Raw genomic sequence first — 16,685 nt, 5'->3', positions numbered from 1 at the left:
TCCCTCCCTGACAACACTGTGGGGGCACCTACACCACATGGACTGCAGCTGTTCAAGAACGCTGCTTAGTAACACCCTCTTGGGGCAATTAGGGATAGGCATCAAATGTTAGCCTTGCCAATGACAATCACAACCCAAGAAAGATGTTTAAAAAACTTTGTTTTGGTGGTGGGGAGAGAATGAGGATGGCAAATCTGGTCCTAAATATTCTGTGAATTGACTGTCATGTGTTTAAAGCAAAGGATTTGTTTGCATGATTTCAGTAATGGCCTAAGTTCATGCATTGCATGCAGGAAGGTTATACCTAGCCTATCACTTGGAAGCTTGTAAATGCTTTACTTCAAAGTTGTGGTCACATGTAAAGGGTCAAATGAAAGATTTCTTAATCCCAGAGGTGGTATTTAATTGATTCAGTAATTCCAATTTTGTTAAACTGCACTGAGCAGGATTATGATTTGTATCTGTCCCTTTATCTTCAAATCCATAGCTCACAGATCAACGTTAAAAGTATTGAGAGTCAGAAAAGTCTACTTTTGTAAATTGTATTAATTTGTTAGTACCCTTGTAGTATAATCTACATTTTGCAGTAAATTAAACTCTTTGTCCATTGAATGTGTTTATATGTAGCTAAATTTAAATATATTGCATTAAGACCAATTTATATTAGATCTGTGCCAATATATTTTAAACAAAGGACTGAAAAAAAGCAAGGAAGAAATTCCATTGATTTAATGTGTGGTGGGATTTTAATAATTCAACAGTTTGCACCACTTTAAATTTAATGTCAAATCTCTCAGTTGTCTAACCTGTGTACCACCTTTGCTTCCAGCTAAACTGATCTAAACAATCTAATTTTAACTACAATCTGAAACTCTGAACTTGTTTTTTTTTTCTCTCCCCTTATATTTCCCCACAGCAGTGTGGCAGAGCTTAAAAACTCAGTTAGTTGGGGAAATCAAATGTGCTTTCTTCTCCCACAGGCTTGGGTCCACGTATAAAGCTGCCTAGGTGCTTCACAATTTTCATTCTGCAAATTAAGTTCCTAAAAAATTAATTAAACATTTCATGCAAGGTACCCATACAGCAATGTTACTAAGCAAAGATTGTGCTCGCGCAGGGAGCAATGTAGATCAAGGTGAAAACAGAATTACCTGGAAAAACTCAGCAGGTCTGGCAGCATCGGCGGAGAAGAAAAGAGTTGACGTTTCGAGTCCTCATGACCCTTCGACAGAACTAAGTAGAAATAGGAAAGGGGTGAAATATTTCACCCCTTTCCTATTTCTACTTAGTTCTGTCGAAGAGTCATGGGGACTCGAAATGTCAACTCTTTTCTTCTCCGCCGATGCTGCCAGACCTGCTGAGTTTTTCCAGGTAATTCTGTTTTTGTTTTGGATTTTCAGCAATCGCAGTTTTTTGTTTTTATGTAGATCAAGGTGACTTGTTTAGTCTTGACTTCTAGGGAAATGCATCAAATGAACTGCATGTAGGACATCAACCAGCAAAATGAGTGATGTTTAACCTTCACCTAAAACTGGGGAAATACAAAGTAATCTGGGGCACCTTCTTGGGAGGCTCATTCAACACCAAACTACCACAGCAAAGAAACCCACCTGCCATCCATGAAGCACAATGACTATCAATATGCAGCACCTTTCTCCCACATCCCATTGCAAGCCATGTGTTCCTCACACACCAAGATGCAAAACCAAACAAGATGCATTATTATTGTTAACAGGTTCAAGACAATTTGTTATTTACAATTATTCATGTTTCTAGGACATCAGTAAATACTTAATTTGTGTAAAATCCAGAAGCCAGGGTACTCTACTGAAAGCAGACAAGGGCATTTTATATCAATCTATGAACATTGGGCATCACCTGTTCCAACTACTCGGGTGTAAAATTAATGACAAAGTCTTGTGATGGATAAAATATTTTGTCATCATGACTTGACAACATATGCAAATTAGATTTGGTAAGCGTAAACTCTGCTTTGGGAATCAATTAGGAAAAAAATAGACTCAGCAGTCACTTGCATTCTATCCTGCCCACAATCTAGCATCAATCAGGTTATTCACAGCAGATGGGTGAGGAAGGATGAAGCATAAAAATTGTGGCTGGACCCTTCGTGTAATGTTAAAGTCACAAAGTGGATTTACACTAATGACTTACATGATGGGACTGACTGCTTTGTAGCCAAATTTGTTATTGATACAAAGATAGGTAGAAGAACTAGTTGCAAGGAGGATAAAAAAAGTCTGCAAAGGGATATAGATAGGTGAGATATAGATAGGTTGTGAGTGGGCAAACATTTTGGCACATAGAGTATAATGTGGGAAAATGTGAACTTGTCCATTTTGGCAGGAAGAATAGTAAGGCAAATTATTATTTGAATGGAGAGAGAATGCAGAATTTTGGTGTACAAAGAGATCCGTTACGTGAATTGGGGGGGGTGAGTTGAAGTGTGGGCCCGCAAGAGGTGCGCCTCTGATTGGCACCCCCAATTGGGGGCACACTGCCATTTTTATGTGGGCGGGCCAATTAAGTCCCGCCCAGCATGACGTCCGCATGCAAGCGCAATGCACCCCCTGTGCGGGCAGGGGGGATTCCCTAAACCCGAGAGTGCGCTCTTTTGTGCATGCGCACGAAAGAGTGCACTCATCTCCCTGAGGCTAAGTGCTGTCTCAGGGAGATCAGCTCTACAATAAAAATTAAAAATAGAGAAAAAAAAATCCCTGGCATGTCCCAACATGTGACACTGTCACATGAGTTGGGACGGCCATAACTTTTTAAAAAACTTGAATTAAATTTTTAAAAACCTATATGAAACCTCATCCCGCCCGTGAATGAGGTTTCATGCTTTTTCTGAAGCCTGCTGGGGCTCCTGGCCTGCCCACCAACCTTAAGGTTGGATGGGCAAGTCCATTAATTACTTCAATGACTCTGTCAATGGCTTCAATTGGCTATTGGCAGGTCGGTGGGCGCACAGCTGATTTTGCTGAGCCCCTGCTTACCTAAAAATTTAAATGGGGCACGGTGACGGCAGGAGTTCCACTCAATGTCACCACACGTCACTTTATATGTTGGCAAGTGGGCCCCGCCCCCCCCGTTCGCCGATGGGAAAATCCAGCTCAAGGTGTTTACACTGCTTGCAGAGAAATGCAGCCCAGAGAGTTGTTTTGTTTTGTTTGGGAATTAAAACAATTAATTTAAAAGCATTCAGTGAGTGCTGGAAGGCTACATCATCATGGAGATGGGTGAATCTCAAGAAAGTTTTAGGGTCGCAATTTATCTGTGTGTTTGCTGGGGGATGAGTGTGTTCTGCAGAAGGGGAAAAAGCCAAACCAAAAAGATGCTGCTGTTAACAGGCTCCAGGCAGCAAAAGTGTTGTTGGTGGGCTCTGTGCATTTGGGGCTCAGGAGAAGTCCCAGGAGCTGTTTGATAGCTGTGTAGTTTGGACTCAAGGCAAAGTCCTGGGGAGCTGAGAAGGTGGCAGGTCACTGGCTCTTTGCTGGAAGTGGACTCATAAGCAGCCCTGGGAACCATTTATAGCTTGGTGTAGCTGGGAAATTGGAGCTTGGTGAAATCCAGGGGCACTGCCAGCCCAGTGAAGCTAGCCGGTTATTAAAGAGCTAAAATTGCGCCAATAAAGGGAGGTTGGAGTGCGGACTTGGAATTCCAGAGGGATGGAGTCTCGGGAGAGGAGACCAAAACTGCACACAGTATTTGAGATGTGGTCTCACCAATGCCCTGTATAACTGAAGCATAACATCCTTACTTTTATGTTCAATTCCTCTCGTAATAAAGGATAGCATTCCATTAGCCTTCTTAACTACATGCTGTACCTGCATACTAACTTTTTGTGACTCATGCACTAGAACACCTAGATCCCTCTGCACCTCAGAATTCTGCAGTCATTCTCCGTTTAAGTAATGCTCTGCTTTTCTTCTCTTCTTGCCAAAGTGGGCAACTTCACATTTTCCCACATTATACTCCATCCACCAGATTTTTGCCCACTCATTCAACCTATCTATATCTATCTGCAACTTCCTTATGCTCTCTTCACAACACTTTCCTACCTATCTTTGTGTCATCTGCAAATTTAGCTACCGTGCCTTCGCTCCCTCCCCTAAGTTGTGGATACAAATTGTTAAATGTTGAGGCCCCAGCACAGACCCCAAGGGAGTCCACTCATCACATCCTGCCAATCAGAAAAAGACCCACTTATGCATACATTGTTTTCTGCCAGCCAGCCAAAACTTCAATCCATGCCAATATATTTACCTCTACACCGTGAGCTTTTATTTTCCGCAATACCCTTTGATGTGGTACCTTATCAAACGCCTTCTGGAAATTCAAGTATAGTGCGTCTATAGGGTCCCGTTTATCCACAACGCATGTTACTTCTTCAAAGAACAAAGAAGCGAGTCAAGGGTTAGGAAGAAAAGGCAGAAAATTGGAATTCAGGCCACAATTAGATCAGCCATGATTTTATTGAATGGTGGAGCAGGCTTGATGGGACAAACAGTTGGACTCCTTATGACTCCCTGCTTCTTACAATCTTATGGATCAACGTTCACAAGAGTTGGACGGAAGGTGTCTCTGATGGAGGAGGGCAAGTTCAAGAAGAAGGAGATTATATGTACAGGGTAGCATATTTCCAAATGTATAATATGTAGGGAAGCGAAGACATATTCAAAGTAAATTGCACGCACTTTTGAGTCTCACAAATTGTTTTGTTCTATCATGGGACATGAACATTGCTGGTGAGGCCAGTATTTGTTGCCCATTGCTAATTGTCCTTGAAAAGGAGGTGGTGGGCCACCTTCTTGAAGCGCTGTAGTCCATCAGATGCAGGTGTGGTCACAATGCTATTAGGAAGGGAATTCCAGGTTTTGCCACTGTGCATCAGTGGTGGAAGGAGTAACTGTTTAAGGTGGTGGAGGGGGTGATCAAGGAGCTTGCTTTGTCCCGGATGGTGTCGAGCTTCTTGAGTCTTGTCTTAATGCAGTCCCAACAAAAAAGTAGAAAATATTCCATCACACTTGTGTGTAAGGATAGGGTGAGCATATTGGCTACAAGCAGTGTTTGCTATCTGGAAACTGGATGGGTGCAATACTTGGTAATTACATTGATACTTGTTGGTTGCAGTGATATTGCTGAATTGAATAGAATAATTTGAATTGAAAAGAACTGTTAATCGCAGAATAAAGGCAGAACACTCCGGATGCTGGAAATCTGAAATAAAAACGGAAAATGCTGGAAAAAACTCAGGTCTGACAGCATTTCCCTCTCCACAGATGCTGTCAGACCTGCTGAGTTTTTCCAGCATTTTCTGTTCTTATTATTAATCGCAGAAAACTGGTTGAAATCAGCTGAGGTTGATTGAAAACAGACAGGTAATCGCGTTGGGATTGGAAGAAGTCCTTATTTGGCTAAGCCAATGGAAGACAACTTGGGAATATGCTAGCAAACTGACAGCCAATCATGCACCCAACTACCCCATTCACATCCAGAAGAGGATTGTGCATCAGCTCTTTCAAAAACTATTCTGTATGCAGACCTCTGAGAAAGTCCTACACAGTAGCGCTCAAGAAAGAAGACAGAAGATACATATTGTTGGGAGCACTTGAAAAAGGAAGACAGAAGATGCATCTCGATGGGAAGAGTTCCAGTGAACCAAGCAGGAAGATCGCTGTCAAAGATCATTCAATTCTCAATAAAGGTGTTGGATTTAGTGTGACATTGTGTCAATCATAATTCTCAGTCTCTGAACTTAAGAGGTAAAGTCACCTACAACTGACTTGGTGATCTGAATCCTTTTATTAGATAGGTAATTAATAGCTTTCTCCCACTGAACATAAAATCTAATGCAACATTCATTACTTAACCTGATGGTTTGCATATTACAAATAGCTGTAAAAATATATACGATAGCAAATTTTACCAATGCAACATTGTTCATTGCAACGGTGACATTATAATTTGAAAATACCTGACTTACATCTAGAGACTTCACTCACTGGTTTACAAATGTCAATGTTCAATTTTACAGCAACTACAACCTGACAAAATCCTAAAAGATAATTTTAATTATTAAAACAATTTGTATTTCTAAGAATGATGAAGTAAAATAGGTTGCATCAAATCAAAAACATCAAGTTAAGAGGAAGTTAAATCACCCCATTGATAATTTCTCTCATTGGCCATTATTCTGGAACAATTGTGACGTATTTGACTATTTTTAACACTCTCCTGTCTTAGGACAAAGCCTATATTCTCCATTCAGCAAGAAGTTAAATCAACTGTAATCTTTCTATATTCAAAAAAATTATCAAAATATAAAGATTGCTTTTAAGATGGTGATGAAAGATGCTCAGTGTCTCTTTTTGTACATGAATATTGTTAATTAAATCAGTTTCATTTTTCACAAATACTCTTTCTGACAAACATGATTTGTAAAAGGGAAACCAGTTTCTGATTAAGATGTTACTGCTCTATATATTGGAAGGTCTGTTGTGAATAACATTTTTTTGAAGAAGAAAATCTGTTGCTCAATATTTTGCTTTATTCCAGATTAAATTTGTATATTTAATTTTCCCTTACAAAAGCCAGTGCATTCCAACATATTTTAAAATGTAATCTTACCACCAGTGGCATCTGGGTCTGGTTTTCTATTTTATCTGTGTGGATTAAACTTGTCACTTGTGGCTGTGTTTGTGCCCAGTAAACCTAACAGAATCATGGGTTGGGCATAATAGATTGTTAAATAAATATGCCAGACTGAAAGTGGAGGCAACCATTGGCAAAGGAGACAAAAGTAACCAACAACCTTGTTTCAGATTTTTAAACTGACATTCACTTATCCAACTGGATATCTCACTTTCATTTATCCAATTAGATATCTCATTTTCCTCCTCACGGGCCTCTCACCCCTCCATCCTTCACAAACGTCGATTAATTCAAGGTGAATTTTTCCATGCATTACCAGTACCTGCCGGGTTCACTGTCTTTCTGGTTCCTAGTATACTGATTTCAAGGTTCTTCTCTTCATTTACAAAATCTTCCTATTCTAACCTGATGATCACTCCCAACCATATGTCCCAGCATGCATCCTCTGCTGCCATGACTCCGCTTAGTGATTGTTAAATACTTCATCAACTCTACCATCAGCGGTCAGTTCTTCAATCATCATTTCACCCCCACTTCAAATTAGCTCCAAAACAGATGCTAACAAACGTCCTTTGTAATCATAATCCATGTTACTGAGATATTTAATGAAAAAAATGCAGACTCTAAATTTTGGACTTCATTAGACTTATTTTGCAGAATTAGGGTTAGTTTGAACAATGGCGTAAATATGGTTATACTCTTCTTTTAACAGCGGTAGTGGAAGTAATTTCAACACAAAATGCTTTTCTAGTCTCTTCCCCCCTTCAATGCTCCATTTGCAATTTAAACTACTGGGCAATTGCTATTACAGCACTTCCACAGGCCACTAGCAGCTAGCATTTTACTCTTGTTCTAATTTTAGTTACCTTGGCTCCAATTTTTGTCTCTGCATGAAGCTAACTGAGTTCTATTCATGTTCTGAAAGCTATGAGAAACACCTCACTACTTGATAACGTATCAGCATTTTATTCTCCAGTTAAGCTCAGTGAGCTTTGCTCCGTCCATCATACCCACACTACACATCTGCAGATTTTAGGTCAACAATAGCAAGTATGCTACAGTGCTTCCTGCAAGAAATATCTGTAGTCAAATACAGTTTCATACTTATAACATGCTTCCTCTAATGAATGTCCTACACTTGACTGCAACATCAGTTGGCATTAATATTATAATGTGGCATGCTCACTTGATGGCAAGGAAAAATGAAAGGTAAAGTTGCACTTTTTGGACTACACAGGTGCTAAGTTATAAACATACAATATCTTTGCATGTTGAAAACTGTTTTAGTTGTCTATACTGTCCTTAAAAGTAATGAATATATTCATCATAATTAAATGCTCAGGAGGCTAGAGGACTTTTAATTGCTTTAAATTATACTAATATATGTCTTAACATTGGTTTCAAGACAACTTCAATAACATAAATCTCTCCAGGCTACTGTGAACAATACTTCGAACCTAGAATTAGAGTTAGATAATTTGTAATCAGATCTTCAGTCATACCAGGGAGCTTTTTTATAAATCAGAATATTGTCGCTACATTTAAGGTTACATTTTTAAATGTGCTTAGAAAACCCTTCCAGTAATCCTAAAAATGGGCAAGCCCTTCAACAATTCATTCAAAGGGACAATGTTCAAGAAATAGATTAAAGAAAAAAATGAGCAACTAATGTATATTTGGGACTGATAAAGCAACAATTTAAATCAGTGGGGTCAAAGGTTACAAACCATGACCGCAAGTTCAAACATTTAATATGTTAAATGAACACAGATACACTAAAGACTCTAAATCAGTCCCAGTTATTTCACGTCAATAAAATAGTTTTTAAAAATAAAATACACACATATTTGTATACTCCATGTACAAGGTGTGGAAATAACAAGAGGATTTACACAATTGTTATCTTACTGTTGGTTGCCAAAAACCCCATTCCATGGGAAAATACTTTATCTTGACTCTTGGAAGATCCACATTCACTGAGTGGATTGTTTATAACTCCTCACAAGATAAAGATCCGCACAAAGATTTAATAAAATACTGGGCTGAACTAGGAGAATATTTTCAAACAATATTATAAACCTAGTGTAAAATCCATCTGCTTAAGTGCATAATTAATTCTGTTGGAGATATTTCCAGTACTGATTAATTATCGTACAAAATGGAGCCTTAACTTGTGACTGAAGAAATTGTGTAGAGGAGGGTTAACGATGTACACTGAAAATTGAGAATTTAACATGGGTGGCCTACACTTAAAAAAACTGTAAAGTTTGGCCCAAGTTTGTGTAAAGAAATGGTGGAGTACTTAAGAGACATGGGGAGGCAATTGTAACCTAATCAGTCTGGTGGCAAACAGAGAATTGAATTGGATGTCCATCTTACATCCTGTTGAATATTACTTTCCATTGACTTCAAGGGTTCAATTATCCCCAGGGTCCTTCTAGTAGTTAATACACTGTGACAACACTTAAAACTGCTAACTTGGACTTTCAAAAAAAGCTGCAAATTAATTCAGGCTCAGCTGTTGATATCTGCTTTCTTAAAAGTAGCTAGTGTTCTTACCAGTAACATAAGTGGCTCTGAAGAGCAAACAAATATTCATTGAAGCTCTCAATTGGTTTTTCTTGTAGAACATAATCAATACGATGTCCTCCATTCAGCATTCCAATCTTCACTGTTGAATCTTCATCTTTGGGTGATTCTGGACTTTCCACCAACTTTTGTTCTAGGATTTAATTGGCTACAGTTTAAGTAAGGCAGTTTCATAATACAGGACAAAAAAATAAAACATTTACCTGCAGTATAACTACATATTTGGTTTAATGTAAAAGAATTAAGTTAGCAGAGGTTTCATGACATTCATTTTTATTCATAAAATATCCATTATCCCCAATAATCCTGAACAATCTGCCCAGCCCAATAGAAAATCACTATTGTGCAGGTTAACAATCTCAAATTACTGAGGTCGAAATAATAATCCAAATCTACAAAGTGAATGATTGGATTTGGCTCCACTACATCCATACAGTTGCTGAGCAACCTGAAAATACTTTTCTTGTTTACCTGGGTTGGTGGTAGTGGTGAAGGGTCTGGAAATACAGCCCTATTATCCTTCTTCCTATCTTTTTAAGGAGCACAGCATTTTTATTCTTTTGTGCTAATGGAAGTCAAGATCTTCAGTAGTCCGGGGGAAACAACACTTTTCTATTTGTAACTTTCTACTCTGGTTGGTAAACTCAACAACTAAAATAAAAGCAATATACTGTGGATGCTAGAAACGTGAAATAGAAACAGAAAATGCCGGAAAAATTCAGCAAGTTGGGCAGCATCTGTGGAGAGGGAAACAGAGTTAACGTTTTGCATCCATATGACTCTTCTTCAGAGCTAAATAGAAGTAGAAATGTGATGGATTTTATACTGTTTAAGAGGAGGTGGAGCAGATGGAGCAAAATAGAAGGTAAGGGACAGATGGAACCTAAGGAGAAATAGGACAAAGAGAGTGTTAATGATAGTGTTAAAGACTAAATAAGGTGCTGACAGTGGCATAAAGGTAAGATAGCAGAATGTGTTAATAGCAGAACAGGGGTCATCATTCTGTGGAAGTAAAACATAACAAGTGACTGGTGGCCCTGTTTGAGGTGGTTGGTTGGGAGAAAATAAGTAAATAAACAAAAAAATGTTGGATTCAAAAGGGGGAAAGATGGAGCACAGTGTTCATGGTCTGACGTTGTTGATCTCTCCGTGTTAAGTCTGGAAGGCTGTAAAGTGCTTAATCAGAAGATGAGGTGCTGTTCCTCCAGTTTGCAATGAGCTCCACCTGCTCCACGCCCTGTTAAACAGTATAAAATCCATCACATTTCTACTTATCTTTAGCTCTGAAGAAGAGTCATACAAAACTTTAACTCAATAATTAAGAACCTGTAGTGAGAGACAATTTTTTTTTAAGAAATAGAATGAGTATGACAACGAAGAAAATAAGTGGTAAAAGTATGTCAGATAACAAAACAGGTAAAGTCAAACCCTGCAGCTTTAAAATCCATAATTGGAAAACAGTCAGTAATGTATTGCATCATTCGACTGTTTCATTAGCCATGAAATCTGTCAGATTACTCAGATATGAGAAATGGAAAATAAATTAACAATGTTTGGCGTTTAGTACAGCTGTGAGCTGTGTGATGTGCTGCAGCAGCAATAGCCAAGTGTCACTCCTCAAGGATTGTATATGCATAACAAAAACAAAAACAGAATTACCTGGAAAAACTCAGCAGGTCTGGCAGCATCGGCGGAGAAGAAAAGAGTTGATGTTTCGAGTCCTCATGACCCTTCGACAGAACTTGAGTTCGAGTCCAAGAAAGAGTTGAAATATAAGCAGGTTTAAGGTGTGTGTGTGGGGGGCGGAGAGAGACAGAGAGAGAGAGGTGGAGTGGGGGTGTGGTTGTAGGGACAAACAAGCAGTGATAGAAGCAGATCATCAAAAGATGTCAACAACAATAATACAAAAGAACACATAGGTGTTAAAGTTAAAGGTTGGTGATATTATCTAAACGAATGTGCTAATTAAGAATGGATGGTAGGGCACTCAAGGTATAGCTCTAGTGGGGGTGAGGAGAGCATAAAAGATGTAAAAAAATAAATAATTTAAAAAAATTTTCTTTTTATAATGGAAATAGGTGGGAAAAGGAAAATCTATATAATTTATTGGAAAAAAAAGAGAAAAGGAAGGGGGAAACAGAAAGGGGGTGGGGATGGGGGAGGGAGCTCACGACCTAAAGTTGTTGAATTCAATATTCAGTCCGGATGGCTGTAAAGTGCCTAGTCGGAAGATGAGGTGTTGTTCCTCCAGTTTGCGTTGGGCTTCACTGGAACAATGCAGCAAGCCAAGGACAGACATGTGGGCAAGAGAGCAGGGTGGAGTGTTAAAATGGCAAGCGACAGGGAGGTTTGGGTCATTCTTGCGGACAGACCGCAGGTGTTCTGCAAAGCGGTTGCCCAGTTTACGTTTGGTCTCTCCAATGTAGAGGAGACCACATTGGGAGCAACGAATGCAGTAGACTAAGTTGGGGGAAATGCAAGTGAAATGCTGCTTCACTTGAAAGGAGTGGTTGGGTCCTTGGACGGTGAGGAGAGAGGAAGTGAAGGGGCAGGTATTGCATCTTTTGCGTGGGCATGGGGTGGTGCCATAGGAGGGGGTTGAGGAGTAGGGGGTGATGGAGGAGTGGACCAGGGTGTCCCGGAGGGAGCGATCCCTATGGAATGCCGATAGGGGGGGTGAAGGGAAGATGTGTTTGGTGGTGGCATCATGCTGGAGTTGACGGATATGCATGTATATGCATAACCCTACCATTTGTGAACTGTAAAAATCAAAAGCTTGACAATGAGAAGCTGTCATTCCTCAACTGAAACTGTTTGGCACATCAATGAAAATATCAAAATAATTCAATGAGAACTCTAACAACAATCTCAAATTGCTTTTTCTGATTTTCTCTTCCCAATCTATACAACTATCCCATTTCACAATAAACTTAGGTCTGGATCTTCTGAGGAGCAGCAATCATCATCAAACTTTGCCCCGCCTAGATGCTGTCCCGCATTTCTTGCTGGGTCTTCAGAGTCCAGCTTTCCCAGAAATGATGTGCACAGTGTCCCTCGGAAAACTCCACTGGATCAAAGCAGAGTTGGGGTAAGACTTTTTATGACACTAGCTGCCACATGGTCCAGTGTGAAGGTTGGTTAGTCAGCCAGGTCAGGTGTGTCTGATTGCAGTTGCGTCAGGGAGAAGTTGTGTTTGCTTAGTCATGTGTCAGGTCTGATCGGGGGGTTAGCCAGGTGGTCAGGGGTATAGTTAGAGGGTCAGCTTTGGAGGTAGTCCGGCGGGGGTGGGGGTTGTGGTTGGGGTGCACAGGTGCAGTGTAAGCATGGCTAGGGAGTCAGTTCTGGAGCTACCCAGGAGTTAAACTAGGTTGTAATCTGTCTAACATTTCCTGGGTAAATATCCAGATAAATACATCAGGACAGTTCAAGTTCTCCAACTCTAACTCAGAGTTGGAGACATTCGAGGAGGGTCTCAAGAAGGAAGGGAACTGAAGCTGAAACTTCTGGGTAATTCCCACGGTGGTCAGCACATCAGGACTTCCGCAGATCCTGATGCGCATCTCCGGTCATACGTCCAATTGCTGACGATCTGGAGAAGGCCTTATTCTCAACTAAAGAGGCCAAATTGCACCAAGTTAGCTGAAGAAATTTACAGTAGATAATTCCTTTTTAATCTATCTCATTTTCTTCTTAACCCAATTATAAACACACAGTTGAACAACTGGAATAAGGTGAAAAACTTACTCAATATTTGATTCTGACACATGACTAGATAAATTACATTTTAACATGATTTCAAATTCATTTCAATCCTTATTTTTCTATGAATATTAAAGAGTTTGGGAAACATGGACAAATTAGAATGATTAAGACAGACTTGGGGCTGAAATACAAGTCAGATTTTAATTAAATCTACGTGTAGATTAAAGCCAAAAAAGCTTTCAATCCTTTAAGCTCAGTAAACATTGTCATCATAAATGCACTAACACATACTTGGCAAACAGCTCCAGTTGTAAGAATATTATAATATTCACTGGATTCTTAAAAATTTGTTCATGAAACATTGGTAACACTGGCAATGGCTGGATTTTCTCTTTCTCAAGGCATCCATTACTGAGTGTTTGTAGCACAAATAATACCTGCTGCTCACCAGCCCAAGCCTGGAAGATGCCTAAGTCCAGCTGTAGAGCACAAGTTTCACTATCAAAGATGTTGTGAGTGGAATCTGTAGAATCAGTGAATAACTACATGTTCAACCTTATGACGGTGGGAAGGCCATTCACTGATAAAGAAACTCAAAATGTTTGGGTCAACGTCACTTCTCAAGAAACTTCTGTAGTGATGTCTTGGAACTAAATTGACTGCTGTCTGATAACCACGGCTATCACCATTGTATCAGGTTTTTTCCTTTGAAACTATTAGTGGTTATTGGGTAGCTACGAAATACTTCTATCACTTAATTGCAAATTAGGATATGCTAAAGCTGTATTTTAATGAGTCACAACTCAAGAGTTGTTTTTTTTTTCCTCCCCTATCCTCAAAAAATGTCTAAATGTTCAATGTCCCAAGGGATTCACAGCTTCAGAATCCTGGGGATCCTAATATTTCACACAACTTTGACTACTTTAGGTCATCTAACTTGTTTGCAATTATGAACATCAATACCAGTACCAGGCACTAGATACATCACCATGAAATGTGGAAAGGAATGGGAAGGGGTATGGTTGTGCAATGGTTATTGTATTGGATTAGCAACACTGCTGTCATGCATTCAAATTTCACCAGTAGTGAAGTTGATTTTAGTCAATGTGGGATAGTACAATTAATGTCCTTCAGGGAAGGGAGTTTACCATTCCTACTCCATTTACACATGAGGCGCCAGAAAAACAGACCCATCTAAAAAGAAATACTAGCTATACTATTAAAAGAAATTACACAGCCCAATTTTTTAAATCAGCATCAGTTCACATTTTTTTAAATTTGCTGAAACTATGAACCGTTACCTTTATCCACCCAACCTGTCATGGTACCTCTGTAACTGTCAACTCGTTTAACCGTGCCTTCACATCAATCTTTGATGCCCATGTTCCAAACAAAACTACCAGCATCTCCCATTCTCACTTAAAACACCAGGCACAAAGAACTTAAGTATTTATTCATTAACTGGAGACCGTCCAGGTAGCTGTCTTTGAGTCATCTCACTTTGCCTTAAACACAGGCATCAGCTATTTATATCCACTCCCCCAACCCCACACACCCTGAACTCTCGTTTCTCTCCAGTTTCTTCCCATCTTCTCTTGCTCCATCCAGCTTATCTCAATCATCTTCTGCTCCCTTGATTTCCTTCTCATTCCCTCCTCATGCAACTTCTGACCACCCAACTCCAGTTACTGGCCCACATGCTAGCTGGCATAGTTAATAGTTCTCTCTCCTCATATACTGTGGCTCTATCATTTACATTGCTATTAGCATTCCATACCCGTGAAATAAATATGGCCTTAACCTTTTCATTCTCATCAATTAATGCCCCATCTTTAGTTTCTCTTTCTTGAGCGTGTGTCAACTCTAGCTTCACACCCATCACTTCTATAATTCCCTGTTCCAATCCCTTCAGTTCAGCTTCCACATTATTCAGAGCATGAAATTGCCCTAACCAAAGTCATGAATGCCACCCCCTGTAATTGTCACTATGATACATTATACTTCCTTTCCTTCCTCAAGCTCCTTACAGCAAAGTTGGCCATAGCATCTTCCTCTTTGTCCAGTGCCAGCCTTCCATCATCCTGCTTTCCGTGAAGCCACCCTTGTATGGTTACATGCCCACTTATACAAAACTAGCCATAGCATTGTCAGTATTGGCTTCTCCCTCATCTCTCCTCTTCCGAAAACTAAAAATAAATCATGCCTTCAGACAATATAAACATGTTCGGGTGCATTTGGCCATGAAGTCTGTAATCAGTGTGAATAATTGTGTCCCTCCATATTTCTTTTTACATTTTAATAGTTAAGTACAATGCTGTATAAAATTTACCTTCCTCCACATGTTTTTCTTCTTCCTCTTTAATTTGGTTAGCTACCTTCTCTAGCTCAGCTTGCAACTGGGTTGAAGAAGTGTGGGCACGTGCAAATTCATTCAGTGTCTGCCAGGCATTCTTCAGAGAACTAATGAAGCCTTGTTTTAAATCTGAGCCCATACGAGACAGACTCTCTTTCAACTCTGGAAAAGAAAAGCAAGTAAATCAATCCCTTTCCCATATAGTATTTTGATCTAGGTAGTAAAACCAATTGCATCTTCTCCTTCGTTTCATTCAACAGTATCAAATGAAATTCTGGGAAACTCAGCTCAATTTTGAGAAGAACAATGAAACACTGAAGTGTGGGAGTAAACACAACATCCTTGAGACTGGGGACTGATGCAATCTGTTCATCCCCTCTACTTAGGAGTTGAGAAGAATAAGAGGTGATCTGATTGAAACTTGTAAAGTTTTGAGGGGGCTTCACAGGTAACAAATACTGAGAGGTTGTTTCCCCTGGCTGAAAATCCTAGAATTATGGGGCATAGTCTCAGTAGAATGATCATTTAAGACAGAGATGAAGCGAAATTTCATCAAGAGTTGTGAATTTTTGAAATTCTCTAACTCAGACAGCTGTCAATGGTCAATCATGGATTGTGCTTAGATTGAGATGGATAGATCTTTGGAATCTAGGGGAAATCACAAGATCTGGGGCTTGGAATTCAGGTATAATCTTATTGAATGATGAAGCAGGCTTGAGGGGCCATAACTCTTGCTCCCACTTCTTATGTTATCAGTACTATAAAGGGAGACTGATTCTATTTATACAAAGGAGCAAACCTGAAGCATCAGCCTTCCTCTTTCAAATGTAGACCGATCTGCTATGCATTTCCAACACTTTGTTTTTATTTTTGTATCTAGAATTGACATTGACATATAGATTGCTCATTTGGAAATACTGTCAATAAATGTCCAACTTAAAAATATTCAACTTTCTACTAGTTAGCCCATATCTGGGCAGCTTAAAACAAAATAAAGAAGTTATTTTTATTGTTGGTCATAAAGAAGACAATGTGCCAATATATTTTTCAACCTGCCTCTAGCAATTTTATTGGCAACAGAATGGGAAACACCAATATTGATATGGGTAGCTTTTCCCTTCAAAGACAAATGTGTGAAAATAGTTGCCTGGGTTAATTGTATTTTGGAAAGCTGATTAAATGCTTGGCATTTCACTCTGTGCTGGAAGCTGATTAAGAATTCAGAATTCAGTGGCCTGAAACACAATTGCTATCCCCAAGTATAACACCATGATTTGGTAAAATCTATTCAAAAAAGATGATAGGAACCTGTGAATACATTTAAGAAGTGCATTGTGATAAATATTTTATGGCTCATTATTTCTACAAC

The 16,685-nt window shown here is 39.4% G+C and overlaps 1 protein-coding gene across 1 annotated transcript in view; it reads right to left on the bottom strand.

The window, feature by feature from the left end:
- The window catches only part of LOC121289831 (SEC23 interacting protein), a 126,081-nt gene that overhangs the window by 24,435 nt on the left and 84,961 nt on the right, over positions 1-16,685 (bottom strand). The window contains exons 16-17 of the mRNA XM_041209718.1: positions 15,293-15,478; positions 9,232-9,394 (exon numbers count right to left, since the gene is read on the bottom strand). Coding sequence (XP_041065652.1) covers positions 9,232-9,394; positions 15,293-15,478 — 349 coding nt within the window. The remainder of the gene's footprint in view (positions 1-9,231; positions 9,395-15,292; positions 15,479-16,685) is intronic.

Source organism: Carcharodon carcharias, chromosome 17 (genome assembly GCF_017639515.1).
Source record: "Carcharodon carcharias isolate sCarCar2 chromosome 17, sCarCar2.pri, whole genome shotgun sequence".
In the NCBI taxonomy this organism is placed as follows: domain Eukaryota; kingdom Metazoa; phylum Chordata; class Chondrichthyes; order Lamniformes; family Lamnidae; genus Carcharodon; species Carcharodon carcharias.
Note: the sequence above shows the minus strand (reverse complement) of the source record. Positions and strands in the feature narration are given on the sequence as shown.